At 41.3% G+C, this 15,278-nt stretch overlaps 1 protein-coding gene across 1 annotated transcript in view; it reads left to right on the forward strand.

The window, feature by feature from the left end:
* The window catches only part of LOC124803199 (neural-cadherin-like), a 275,285-nt gene that overhangs the window by 125,144 nt on the left and 134,863 nt on the right, over positions 1-15,278 (forward strand). Inside the window, 1 exon segment of the mRNA XM_047264381.1 lies at positions 10,882-11,115. Coding sequence (XP_047120337.1) covers positions 10,882-11,115 — 234 coding nt within the window.

Genomic DNA, 15,278 nt, shown 5'->3' on the forward strand with positions numbered 1-15,278 from the left:
TCGTTTACTTTAACACCTAAAGCAAAAGGCAGATACAAATTTCAAAAAAATCATTAAAAAGTTTCAATTTTATTTGGCAAATAGGTAAGCTAACATTTTCTGCTTCAGTGACTGACCTCCACTGTGCCCACGAGCGTTAACAGAAATTTTTCCAGGTGGAAGAAGGAGGGGGGGAGGGGCAGATAGTCAATTTCGAGATATATCGTTCCATAAGAACGCTATTTTATAGGTGATACGAAAAACTTGTTATGTCCCAGAGAATTGATTGCTATTCACTAAATATACGAGTAAAAACTCTGTACTCCAATTTCCTGGTGGGCAGGAAGGAGGGGGATTGAGTACAAATGCTCATCCATGCAGACGCCTAGTAGCTTGTCTGGTCAATCGCATTTCTGTTCTGCCTAAAGCATGGAACACATCACCGTCTACTTCTGTTCTAAGGATGTATATGCACAATGTTTCTAATGACGAAACGATGTTGTCGGGTTCGGTTCCTTCCTCTGTTTGATTGGTTTTCAGCACTCTAATCTTTCTGGTTCAGAACTGTTGACAATGTGGATGGCGAATTTCCGAAAGTTTTTGCTACATCCTTTCTTTTTCACTTCACATTTCACAGCTCCAGCAATACATGTTCTTCATTGATGTTATTTTTACAACTAATTTATGTAATGTAACCCTTCATTCACTGTTGAGTAAACAAATACAAAAACAGTTGACGAAACAATTCGAATTACAGAATGATAGCCGCTATCTTAGTATTATCACAGTCTAATATAACAGTCGCGACACTCACTGCTGTAAAAGTTGTTGCCGTTTGACAGATGGAGCGACACTAGCGCTCCAAGCGGTAGGTAAGGTGAACGTCAGACGCGTCGTAAGCATAATGTTTGTTTACATCCATTTCCTACGTAATTTCCGCATTATTTGAGTTATTTTCTTGCCTCCAAGGGTTTGTGTGGTATCAGAAGGCATATATGTTTCTAAAAATGATTCTAAAATAAGCGCCAGCACGGACAAAAATCATGAATAGAGTGGCAAGCTACAACACATTCGTGAAGAAACACTTGTGACATTGGACAGAATTGCAGCTTACCACGTTCATATCAAAAGAATATAAGGGTCAACAGAAAGGTCCGATCTTACTCGTCGGCTTTGACCCGTGACGTAAGCGTGTTGTGGTGTGTGACGTCATTACGGCGCGGAAAACCTAATACATGGTTTGATGTACTCTTGTTTAAAGAACATGTATACGTAATATGAAGCAATTTGATGAACATATTGATCTGTAGCGTAGCCCACTTGAGGTTAGGTTGGGAGTTTTTTTTTTTGGAATGCGGCCGCGGCAGCGGCCGCCTATGATTCGAAAATATTGATTTACAATACGTATTCGATGTTTTTATATCCGCCATATTGGAATTGTTGTTTATGGTCGTTTCCACGGTATTTGTGACGTCATGGGTCAAAGCCGACGGGTAAGATCGGACGCTTCTGTATTTCCGAATATAAACACACAGATTCACATGTCAGAAGCACAGACATGTACCTCTACTTGCAAAAACGATCGACAGCTCGTTTATCGTTCTGTAGGCCTACTGCGTTTGTTTGTCATTTTCGCCTGTTGCCACAAGTACGACCTTCATCTTTTTATTATTCTAAGTGGGACAAGCAACTGCCAAATAGTGGGAAGAATATGCTGAAAACACTATAATGAGCTGATTACACTACATTTCACGAAAAACCAAATATTTGTATAATTTTCAAACAATCTGTCAGTGAAGAAGGTGCTGACAAAATAATGTCATCACGCGAAAGAAGCAAGGGAAATTAAGTGACTAACAACAGAAGTGAACGAAATACATACCAAAGAAATCAGCAGCCCAAATGAGCCAACTTCTTCAGTTTCTTATTTGCTTTCTTGTTGTTAGAAACTACGTCTTGATTCCAATATTTCAGCCTGTAAACGAGTCTCACTTTAACAAATAACTTGATTAACAGCAGTTTCGCTCGAAGTCTAGCGATTTGCACATTCTGACACTTCACACGCTTTTGCAAGACACGAACAGCTGCACTTAATCTAACCAATTCATCGTCAAAGCAGGTCTGTGTTGACGATTCACACGAATCTGGCACTGATACATGGTGAGCTGAACCAGCTGCTTCTGTGTCATAGGACTGTTTTACTGCTTTAGATTGACTGTCGAATCTTTGTGGCAGTTTCCTCTTCATCGTCAGCTGAGGTGGCTTATTTGGAATGTCAAACAGGGTGGGTACTGCATTCCACACGAGTTTGTTGTTGTCTGCGTTCATGAACTGGTTTTGTTCGAAATGTAGCGAACAAAACCTAATATTACTATACAGGTACACTGGATCTTTCTTCATGAGGTCTTCTCGCCTGCTATTAACAAGCCATTTTCTGCTCCTAAAACGAAACAATCATCATTTATACACATATAGTTTGCAAGTGAATCCTGACGATACAGTTTAGTAACATGATGGTTATACCTCTCAGGATCCTTAGGAAACCTAAAAAAAGACAGCTTTGGTGTCTTCTTTCTGTTGTTGGTGCAATTTATTGCGCTACAAACGCTCCCGCCAGTAAAAGCCATTGTAAAAATCAAAATAAACAACCACTATTCTCCTTCACGATCGCGCCGAACTCACAGTGTAACCTACCAGCCGCTTGGGGCGCTGCTGGCGCTGTAGGCAACAAAATCGAGGCGAAGTGTCGCGACTGTTATATTAGACTGTGGTATTATAGTAAGTTTGGAATTATCGAGGTTTCGATTTATCGAAATATCGTTTATCGAGTCTCGAATTAGCAAGAGTTGACTGTATACACCGTCTGACCATATCATCAAAACTCAAAGTCAAAAGCATGCGGGCATGCATAGGTAATGCGGGATTGAGCACTGGATGTTACGAGAGGCTGAACCACCAGTATACAAGGTGGTGGGAAATACTATGTTGCCTGCTAAAAAGATAACACCATATTCAAAGTTAGTGAAAAGGTACTTCATGTGGAGCAAATGTCAGCAAGACAAACAAACACCCCTCTTCATACTCAGTCTATGGAGGGGTTCAGTCAACTATTTAGCCCCAGCCAGCCTGTGTTGTCAATAGAGAACATAGAACCTAGAGAAGAAATATCGGCAGACTGGGTCGGTCAGGGGAGGTCAGTAATTCGAACGTGAACTGGCCGTTGGCTGTCACCTGAATAACAAATCCACCAGGAGCATTTTAACTGCGCTAAAGTTGCCCAATTCGACTATTGGTGAAGTGATTGTGACATGGAAGCGCGAAGGAACAACCACAGTTAAAGCAAGGTCAGGCAGACTTCGTCAACAGACGTCGTTGGACAGTGAATTGATCTAAACGAGTAGTTGTGAGTGATTACTCTTGCTATACCTTGTATCATTCCGATGGAAGGCCTTGAGTTTGACGAATGCCTGAGGGACGTTACCTGCCTGTGTTGTCAATAGAGAACATAGAACCTAGAGAAGAAATATCGGCAGACTGGGTCGGTCAGGGGAGGTCAGTAATTCGAACGTGAACTGGCCGTTGGCTGTCACCTGAATAACAAATCCACCAGGAGCATTTTAACCGCGCTAAAGCTGCCCAATTCGACTATTGGTGAAGTGATTGTGACATGGAAGCGCGAAGGAACAACCACAGTTAAAGCAAGGTCAGGCAGACTTCGTCAACAGACGTCGTTGGACAGTGAATTGATCTAAACGAGTAGTTGTGAGTGATTACTCTTGCTATACCTTGTATCATTCCGATGGAAGGCCTTGAGTTTGACGAATGCCTGAGGGACGTTACCTGCTATCATGTGTACGCCAACAGTAAGCACAGAGGTGGAAATTTATGGTATGAGGATGTTTTTTGTGGTTAGGGTGTGGATGTCTTATTGCACTTAATAAAAGGCTGGGTGCGGAAGGATTTGAACACATATTACAATACTGTATAACATGTACAGTAAAAGAACAGCTTGGAGTCGATGGGTTTTTGTATCAACATGACAGTGCACCCAGTCATAAAGGAGCATTTGCGAGACATTGATTTCTGAATAATAACATTAATGAACTGGACTGCCCAACATAGACTCCCAACCATGAACTCAGTGGAACACCTTTGGGATGAGTTAGAACATCGAAATCACTCCAGACTTCTCTGGTTTTGGCTCCTGAGGAAAAATGGGCTGCCATTCCTCAGCACATATTCAGACAATCTATTGAAAGTATCAGCAGCTGAGTTCAAGAATCGTAAAGACGATGGGTGGACGTGCCCCATATTAATTTCCGCTAATGGATGACCACATACTTTTGATCAGATCATGTATACAGAGCGATTCAGCTAAGCTGATCACCAGAAATATTTCCGGAACTGTATAAGATATCGTAATTTTGCTTGCACGTAGACAAATTGTAAGAAAGTCCTTACTAACCAACATACACCGGGGTGACAAAAAATCATGGAATAGCGATATGCACATATACAGATGGCAGTGATATCACATACACAAGGTATATTGGTAGAGCTGTCATTTATACTCAAGTGATTCATGTAAAGAGGTTTTCAATGTCATGGAGCAAAAGTATACAATGTTCTCAAACTCATACTGTGCAGCTTGTAACTTATCACAAGGAAACTGTCGAGTTCTTGTGGCCACAGTTTGCCCTGGTGTTGTTTAGATATGGTGTTGAGTTGAAAGGCCTCTTTTGATCTTCACCAGCACTGGATCCATTAGCACTGGGGATTCTCGCTACAGCTGTTGGCCCAGGTCATCACCTGTCTTTACCACAGCCTTGACAGCTGAAGTAGGGGTAGATGCCTGGTCCCAGACTTGTGAGGTAGCAGTGCACCATAAGCGACGCACCAGTTCGAGTGTTTTGTTCAACTCGCATTGTGTAGCAAACACATCTCTTTAGTTCAGCATTGCTATCTTGTAACACTCATTGTATTATCTTTGCTTTACATCCTTTGCACATCTGTATCAACTCTGAGGATCCCACTAATGCAGGTGATGTAGAATGAGAAGTCTTCTCTCATAATGCACGTGTGTGCATTATATATTTAGGCCGCTGTGACATTGAATACTTGACACCCAGTGTGGAAGGTGTGGATAGGCCGGAAATCTTAGCATGATGCAGATCAGCAGCATCATACCACTTACGACCTGTCACAGTGAAAAGAGGGGAGAGAAAGGAACTCTGATTAAGCAACAGTTTAATAAACCCAACATCACAAAAAAAAATGATGTAGAAAATTGGCCCCCAATATTGGACCACTCACATCCACAATAATATATGTCAAAGTAGGGCAGAAGTCATCATCCAGTTCTAAATTCAACTCCATCAGCCGGCCGGAGTGGCCATGCAGTTCTAGGCACTACAGTCTGGAACCGAGTGACCGCTATGATTGCAGGTTCGAATCCTGCCTCGGGCATGGATGTGTGTGATGTCCTTAGGTTAGTTAGGTTTAATTAGTTCTAAGTTCTAGGCGACTGATGACCTCAGAAGTTAAGTCGCATAGTGCTCAGAGCCATTTTTCAACTCCATCATCCTGAATGTCTCAATTATTATTGAATTCTTAGCAGTCAAGAGAAGTGGAATTGTTGTACATGAGCAGTGTTTATTCTGCCTCTTGGGATATACACTTATTTCGAATTCACTGTCAATCAAGAGCAGGTCACCCGATTTTTCTGTCCTTTTGCAAACAATCTAGTTGAGACTGCAACAGCAGACTTTGTTGCTTTTGTGTTGCACTGGAATCACTTTTGAGTGTTCTGGAGGGGTGCAAACCTACTGATATTCGTTGTTTGTGTTTGGATAGAGTCATGACTTTGAGCACTTTCTTGCCACCCACCAAAGTGTCTGCAGTCTAACACCATTTAAAATTTTGTCATTTACTATTACGGCCTTGAAAACTGCTGTTATCACCCAGCCTCTGTATCCTGGAAATCTTCCTAGCTAAAACTCATGTACCAATTGGCTCATAGATGGCTCTGTCTGTGGAACTTGCATTTGTGGTGAAATAATGTTTTGCTCCAGATTCTTTGCTGCTGCAAATGGTTGAATGCACAATTCAGGGCCTCTCGCCATAATGTCTTTAACTGCTGCACACGAATTATTGTCTGTACAGGCAATGGTAATAGTGTCTGTCTTCCATGCCAATTCATCAATAGGAAGCTCCATGAAGGGGTATGAAATAGCTCTAATATTCTGCAGCAATCTTCGTAATCAAAAAATCTTCAGATATTGCTCAGACAGGGGTTCATTGCATGCCAATGCGTGGAGCAAATGAATAACTGTACTTGTAAAGAGGAACCACTGGAACATGTGTCACTTAATATAATTCTGTGTAGCTGTGACTCAGATGGTAACACAAAATGTCGAAGCAATTCATCTTTAAGAACTGCATATGACTGTTGATGGAGAGCATCATCCAATTCTTCTACAAGACTCAAGTCCAGCTGTGCTATAATCAATGTAAATGGTTCCATGTCTGACATCAGTCCATGTAAATGAAACATGGCTTCTACCCAGGTTAGCCATAACTGAGCCTCCATTGGCCAAAAAGGCCGAAGTCTAATGTTATTGTTCCTATTACTGTTGCCCGTGTTGTTGTTGTTATTGTTCTACGTAGGTTGTGAACACACACCATTGACAGCTGACAGCAAGCTCTGGTGCTCCTCTTTCACTTAAATGTTATTGGTGGCATCCATTGTTCCATGTTCAAGCATTGAAATAGCAATTTTAATCATTCAGTACTGAGCCATCATTGTGGGGCTGTTTGATTGCACTTCAGATACATAGATAGTTTACGAGTGATTAACACTTTATTTGTATTAAATACACTTTGAGCAAAGTAAAACATTTTTACTATGCAAAAAGACATGGGTCATCATACATAAGTACCAAAGAAGCTTATACTGCAACAATATAAACAATTCTGCATAGCACAGATGAACTACTATTAATATGTTTGCATTTGACCACTGTAAACTCTGTTTGTTGATGTTGCCACATAGTCATTTTGCATTCAGGAATGAAACAGCAATAAATGATTTGCAGTGAAACCAGGAGCTGATCTAGTGTGAAGGACAATTATCCTGCTAACCTTTTCCATCAGTGCTTGTGTTATTCCTTTGGTTGTGTGGCTGTTCCAGCATTTGTCAGCATGTGATGGGCATAAATTCACGTTTTGTCATGCCACGTGATTTCAGATGTCTGTAAATGCTGGCACCTCCAGTCCAGATGCCACTTCTCTCAATGATAAATGTCTAAGCTGTAAGCTTTTCAAGCCACAAACCAAGCTCACGAAGACAGTTTTGATGAGGTGGCCAACTCTTATTAAATAACTCTGCTTTTTGTTCATTAGTTAGTTACATGTTCCATGGATCATTTTGCATAATAGATCACAAAGATGCAAAACGAGTCATTTTACATTCACATCACTTAAGTTTTTCTTTCTCTTCCCCCCCCCCCCCCCCTCCCCACTTCAACAAACTTCATGAGGGAATAAATATACTATGAAGTTGGAGTCAGAATGCACAACTCCTAAACAGATTTCTACAAGACGATCATGGGTAAGAACCACATATTATCCTTACAGCACATTTTTACTCAATGAAGACTTTCTTTCTTAAAGATGAGTTACCCGAGAACATTACTCCATACGACATTACTGAATAAAAATATATCTACTTACTGATTTGTCTCTTACCAAGATTTGCAATGATTCCAAGGACAAATGTGGCTGGGTAAGTTGTTTTAGGAGTTCCAAAATGTATCTTTTCCAGTTTAAATTCTCATCAGTATGAACTCCTAAGACTTTGAAGTTTCTACTCAGTTTATCATTTCCTCACTATGTGTTATGCTTATCACTGGTACAGATGTTCTGAGCTGAATATGTTGTGTCTTTTTAAAATTGGGGGTGAGGCCATTCACAGAAAACCAGCCAATGATACTTTTAAGAACTTTGTTTACCATTTCTTCTGTTTCTGTATGTATGCTTGGTTTGATTACAGTTCTGTAAAAAGAACTAATTCTGCTTTTTGTATACAAGATGGAAGATCATTTACATATATGAGGAACAGTAGTGGACCTAAGATTGAACATTGGGTAACCCTATCCATGCTTTCTCCCCAGTCAGAATTATATCCCTGGACTACACTGGTGTCCAAAATTAAAGCAACAAATGGAAATTTTGCAAGGTGTAAACAGGTAGTAAAAGAGAAAGAATGTAAAGAACATAGAATGTAAACAACTGCAATATGCATAACGGTACACAAAAATGTTCTTCATTGCTACCAACTTAATGGATTTGCACATACTTTCCGACAACTGGTTAATGTGCTCAGCATGGGGCATTACCACATCTGGCTGCAATACAGGCCTGACAACAATGGGGCATGCTGTGAGTGATGTCATCAATCTAATGTTGAAGCAATAATGCCCATTCTTCCAGCAGGGCTGCTTGCAAATCTTGGAGAGTGGTTGGTGGATGCTGAGATGATGCAAGATGTGTCCCAAGGGCAGCCCAGACATGCTCTATGGGATTCAAATTGGGAGAGCAAGCAGGCCGAGCCATGCGTGCGGTATGTTCCTTTTCTAAGAAAACATCAACCACCTGTGCTCTATGAGATCGAGCATTATTGTCCGTCAGTATGAAGTCTACCTCACAACAACTGCACATGAGGTCCCAATATCTTGTGGCGATATCTGGAAACAGTTAAACCTTGCCAATTCACCCGTAAAATTTCATGAAGAGGTGTTTGAATGGTCAACATAATCTCTTCCCCCACCATTAAGGATCCTCCTTGATATCAACCTCTTGGCACAATGTTTGGATTCTGAAATCATGTTACACATTCCCCCCAGATGCAGATGCATCGAGGATCACTCTCCAGACCAAATTGGGACCCTTCCGCCAAAAGAACATTGGCCAACTGTTCGACCGTCCGGGTAGCATGTTGACAACTCCACTCTAGATGTTCCCTTCTGTGAAGATGCATCAGAGGTACATGTACAGTAGGTCTCTAGCAATAAAGGCTACTCTGGCAAAGCCTTCTGTACACCATCTGTCTTGGTACAACATATCCAGTGGATGCTGTGACATCAGATGGCAACTGCTGTGCAGTACTAAGGCGGAACTGTTGTGCCCTTACACCCAAATAATGGTCCTCTCTTTTTGATATCACACATGGTTGGCCCTACCCTGGTCTTTTGGGTACTGTTTTGGTCTCTATAAATTGTTGACACATCGAAGAAACAACAGAATGATTCACATTAAGCTCTCCGGCCACATCAGTTTGCGACTTTCCTGCTTCCATTCTTCTTATGGCCCTCCACCGCAGAGGGGTCTTGTAGGTGCCTTCTTTGTCCCATACTGCACCATCTGTGACTGTATACACAGCAATTGTGGATGTGGAACTACCCAGCTAACACTACCCCATTTCATAGGTGCCCTGACACGATCATGCCATCTTCCATGCAGAACACAATTGTATGGTCATCTGTTGACATTTTCTATGATTATACCCTGAATTAGACACAACTCGCTAATATCAGTTTGTTACTTTAATTTTGGACACCAGTGTATATTGCTTGAATTACTAGGTACAACTTCCTGCATTCTTTTGATTAGATAGGATGTTATCCATTGGTTGGCTGTATATGTTATAAATTTAAGTCCTCCAACACATTTTTCTGCCTTACTTAACAGGCTGCTCAAAACTTTTCTCGCTACTGTAGTGTTGGTATTATGGTATCATAACAGAGTAAGAAAACATTTTTGTTTAGTCTAGAGAATTTAGAGAGTCAATATAAAATTTAATTTCCATGAGATTGCGCCCCCCTCCCCCCCAACAAAATCCTGCACCTAAGTCTGAGGCAGACTGATCCATGAGGAAGGGTTGTATATACAAATGACAAGTAACTTACCCCAACTTTGCACAGGTAGCAGTAAGTATCTATGGCCAGACAACTTGTCTGGAGTAGCAGTAACAAATTATACACACAAACCTATGAATCTCTCTATCAGTGAAAACCATATCAAAATTCCTTCAGTACTTCCTGAGATTAGCCTTCACTTACAGACAGAAAAACACTACAAAGGACACTCATTTATGACATGTATAGAAGAAGAATTGGCCTTCTTTATAATTCATATAAATCAACACAGTATCATGCAAGTCATCCTACCATAGATGCTTAATGTTACCCATGCAAAGCCAGGGTAGATCACTGGTTGAGCATAAAAACAAATTTGTATAATGTAAGGTACTTCTTGTGGTGATGATAACCAATACAAGTCTATGTATTGCATTCTATTTGATTGCGTCCATCTTGGTCATCTGTCTCTCATTACTTTTTGTCTTGCTCAGTTTTCCTAGGAGGATGTGGCCTGGTGACAGTTAATCATTCTCCTCATTCTTATTTTCATTTTCCAATTCTCAATACTGTAGACCTAAGAGTGTTGAGAAGATCTAAAATCAGACTTCACTACTACACACCAGTTAAAGGTAGTCATGCACAAAGCACACCAGTACATGGTCTTTCCAGTGGATTACAGTTCCTCTTTGAACCCTCAGTACCTTTGTAACCAGTGAATGTGTTCTTGGGCAACCTTGTTTATGGCAAAACTTGTGTTGGGATGTTTCACATGGCTGTTAAGACGACTCTAATGCACTTCTCTCATTCATGTGAGAAGCTGACAAATGCAGAACACTCCAACACCTAGAGACACTATACTTCACAAAGAGAGTAGACTTTAAGATAAATCAGTAAAACTAAGTTTTACCAAAAATGAATGTGTGTAATTTTACACACCATCAGGCTTTCTGTGCAAATTCTGCAATGCTTTCTGTTTTGTGTGCAGGTGAAATAGTAGCAAACATGACAGCAGTTGATTATGATGATCCAGATGAGGGAACTAATGCAAAGATAATGTACACTATCGAAAAAAATGTTGTCGATGAAGACACAGGACGACCAATATTTGAGGCTGATCCTGAAACTGGTGTCATCAGAACTGCTATATGCTGCTTGGACCGTGAACGCACAGCTGACTATGCCATACAAGTTGTTGCTGTAGATGGTGGAGGACTCAAAGGTGATGTACAGAGAAATGGCCATATGTACTAGATTTATTTAACATGTCTCAACATACACTACATGACCAAAAATCCTGGAAACCCATTGATGTTCCTTTCAAAGACACCATCCCAGTAACTAGCATCATTTGAGACTGCATGACACTATTTCCACAATGTTTAATCTCCATGCTGGGTTTTTTTGCTCAATTCTGAAACAATGAAAGTGTAATTTGTTTAATTTTTCTGAACCACTGTCTTTTGTTGATGCTAGAATTTTGGGAAAAATTTGTCTGACACCTCAATTCATCCTGTATATGATCATTGGGGTTCAAGCCAACACATTCTATATCTGCACAACTATACTTCGCAAGCTATCTTACAGTGTGTGGTGGAGGGTATTTTGTGCACCACTGTCACTTCCCCCCTTTTCCGTTCGAGTCACTAATGGTTCACAGGTAGAGCAATTGCTGCTAAGCCTCCATCATAGCTGGAATCTCTCTAATTTTGTTTTCACGGTCCTTTCATGAGATATACATAGGAGGAAGCAATATATTGGTTGACTCTCCTAAGAATGTGTACTTTGACACTTTAATAGTAAACTGCACCACAATGCAGAATGCCTCTCTTGCAGCATCTGCCATAGGAGCTGGCTGAGCATCTCCATGATACTTTCATGCTTGCTGAATGAACCTGTAACACAGAACAGGTCAATTCAGTAAAATCCAAGTTGTTTCTTTAAAACCATGATGCTTGCTTTATATATTGTAACATTATCATGTGATAAATAAATTATTTAATTCCACACTGTTGACACTGTGTTGCAAACCTGCTATTGTGTAAAATATTGTAATGAGAATCTGATTTTATTTTATCATCAGCAAGGCTAAATGCTTCAAGCCCAAAACAACAGCAACAGACCTAGAGCATTAAACAACTTTCATAAATTTCTCTTTTGCATACTCAATTAAATGACATGCATTCATTACCCATTGGTCATATCCTGTAGTACTCATTTCAGTGGCACCACAATGTGCTTCATAACCAGGGACCAGATTTTAATTCAGGTGCTACTATGATAATGCAGTCATCAAATGTGTATGTTTGGAGATGTACTCAAATTGCTTATGTTACGTTACGGTTTTACAATGAATGTAAATGCCTCTCAAATAACTTCCGGGAATTCAGCCAGGTAACACTTTCAGCAACCGCCGATATTTCAGCGGGAGAACACCCCGCCATTTTCAAGGCAAACTGCAACGTACAGGCGGCGTACATGCAAATTTAATACCTCGGTTCTCTGACAGAAGCAGGAAAAATAACACACACAAACACACACACACACACACACACACACACACACACACACACACACACACTGAACACTAGTGCCACCAAAGATGACCAAAGTCAGAGCTATCGATAGTGAGACTATGAATTCGCAGGTGAGGCAGCATTGACTCTGTTCCTCTGTTTTTTGACAAGGGAGAGAGCCGGATTCCAAACAGAGTTTAAACAGAAACCTCCATCCCTGTTAACGAGGTTGCTCGCTAATTTAATCTCAACTGCCTCCCTAATGACACTGTCCCAATTGCTGGACGTGCATGCCAATATCTCGGTGTTATTATATAACATGGGGTGACCAGTATCCAAGCAATGTTCGGCAATAGCAGATCTATTTGGCTGCTGTAATCGTGTGTGCCGTTTATGCTCAGTACATCTGTCCTCCACGGTCCTGATGGTTTGACCAATATATGCCATGCCGCAGCTACAAGGAGTACGATATACACCCGCCTTATGCAGTCCAAGATCATCCTTAACGGAACTCAAAAGTGCTCTAATTTTAGATGGAGGTCGGAAAACACATTTCACATCATATTTCCGTAAAATACAACCAACCTTATTGGACGTGTTTCCTACGCAAGTCAAAAAGGCAGTAGACTTAGGTGTTGACTCAGAATTATCATCAATCACCCAATGTACAGTTGGTCGATAGCGCAACGCATGTTCAATCTGTCTATCACCATAACCATTTTGATGAAATGTAACTTCAAGATGGGACAGCTCAGCTGGCAAACTGTCAGCGTCAGAAACGACATGTGCCCTGTGTACCAAGGTACGAAGTACGCCTTCACGCTGAGCCAAATGGTGACAACTATTAGCTTGTAAGTACAAGTCGGTGTGAGTACGTTTCCTGTAGACTGCATGTCCCAATGATCCATCATCCTTCCTCCTAACCAACACGTCGAGAAAGGGAAGGCAACCATCCTCTTCCACCTCCATCGTAAAACGAATGTTCGGGTGGATCGAGTTCAGATGTTCTAGAAAGACATTCGTAGCTGTCGAGCTAGACTGCAATGTGCTTTGTCGTTTTTATTGAGGTGTCGTGATGAAAATCATGTCCCAACATTTGCTGAGGTTGTGCACCAATCGTATCAAGCAATGTGCTGACTTGGCTCTTGTTCGCGAAAGGATTCGTTTTACTCGTCGACGTTTGGATTCTGTTTCCAAAGAATTCTATCGTTTTCATTTAATGGTTGCATCTGAAGTGTCTGATTTTACTTGGGATTGGTTGGACGGTGCCTCATAGACCCAAGCTGACTGAGAGTACAACTCCGTTACTGCCCGGCATTTGGCAAAGTTTGAACGTTTTCATCGCGCGGAGTCAGATGTTATATCTCGACGTTCTGTGATAAATCTCACAGAGAAATCTTTTGACGACGCAACCTTATCCATGGTAGGGAAGGGTTTAAATTTTGCACCCACTCCAAAGAATTTGCCAGTAGTTGATTTTATTAGTTCAATTGAACAGGCAGTTTGCAAACTACCTCCTGACGCTGCAGAGGAAGTTAGAAGGGAGGCATGCCATGTTTTGACTAGGGCTCGTCCACCCAAGAGTAATGTAACAGCAGCAGAGAGGGCTGCTTTACGCTCTCTCAAAGTTGATCCCAGTATTGTTATTTTACCTGCTGACAAGGGCAATGCTGCCGTTGTTTTAAATAAACATGATTATGTACAAAAGATGCAACGTTTACTATCTGATTCAGCGTATCGCAGAATCGATGCTGACCCCCACGAAAAGTGTTGAGAGAAAGACCAACAGCTTCCTGAAGAAAAGTGGTTTGTCGCAGGACACAATCAAGAGGCTTAACACCTATAATGCCGTTCCCCCTAGGTTATATGGCATTCCAAAGGTTCATAAGGAAGGGGTTCCTTTCCGTCCTATAGTGAGTAACATCGGCGCTCCGACATATCGTGTACCCAAGCATCTTGCTTCTCTGTTGAGTCCACAAGTAGGACGGTGTGAACATCATATCAGGAAATCAGCTGATTTTTTACGTCGTTTGGAGGGACTGAGGCTGAATGACTCTGATATTTTAGTGAGTTTCGATGTGGTTTCTCTCTTCACTCGTGTTCCTCTGTCTGATTCGTTGCGGTTAATTGAAGCCAGGTTTGGTGCTGATTTAACTAATCTCTTTAGGCATGTGTTGACACCCACTTACTTTTTATTTAATGACCAGTATTACAAGCAGACAGATGGAGTTGCGATGGGTAGTCCGTTGTCTCCTGTGATCGCAAATTTATTTACGGAAGACTTCGAGGAACGTGCATTGGAGTCGGCTCCTTTAAAACCCTCCTGTTTCTTTAGATACGTTGACAATGCCTTCGTTGTTTGGCCTCACGGTAGGGAGAATTTGAACGTCTTTCTAGAACATCTGAACTCGATCCACCCGAACATTCGTTTTACGATGGAGGTGGAAGAGGATGGTTGCCTTCCCTTTCTCGACGTGTTGGTTAGGAGAAAGGATGATGGATCATTGGGACATGCAGTCTACAGGAAACGTACTCACACCGACTTGTACTTACAAGCTAATAGTTGTCACCATTCGGCTCAGCGTAAAGGGGTACTTCGTACCTTGGTACACAGGGCACATGTCGTTTCTGACGCTGACAGTTTGCCAGCTGAGCTGTCCCATCTTGAAGTTACATTTCGTCAAAATGGTTATAGTGATAGACAGATTGAACGTGTGTTGCGCTATCGACCAACTGTACATTGGGTGATTGATGATAATTCTGAGTCAACACCTAAGTCTACTGCCTTTTTGCCTTACGTAGGAAACACATCCAATAAGATCGGTCGTATTTTATGGAAATACGATGTGAAATGTGTTTTCTGACCTCC

Source organism: Schistocerca piceifrons, chromosome 6, assembly GCF_021461385.2.
Source record: "Schistocerca piceifrons isolate TAMUIC-IGC-003096 chromosome 6, iqSchPice1.1, whole genome shotgun sequence".
In the NCBI taxonomy this organism is placed as follows: domain Eukaryota; kingdom Metazoa; phylum Arthropoda; class Insecta; order Orthoptera; family Acrididae; genus Schistocerca; species Schistocerca piceifrons.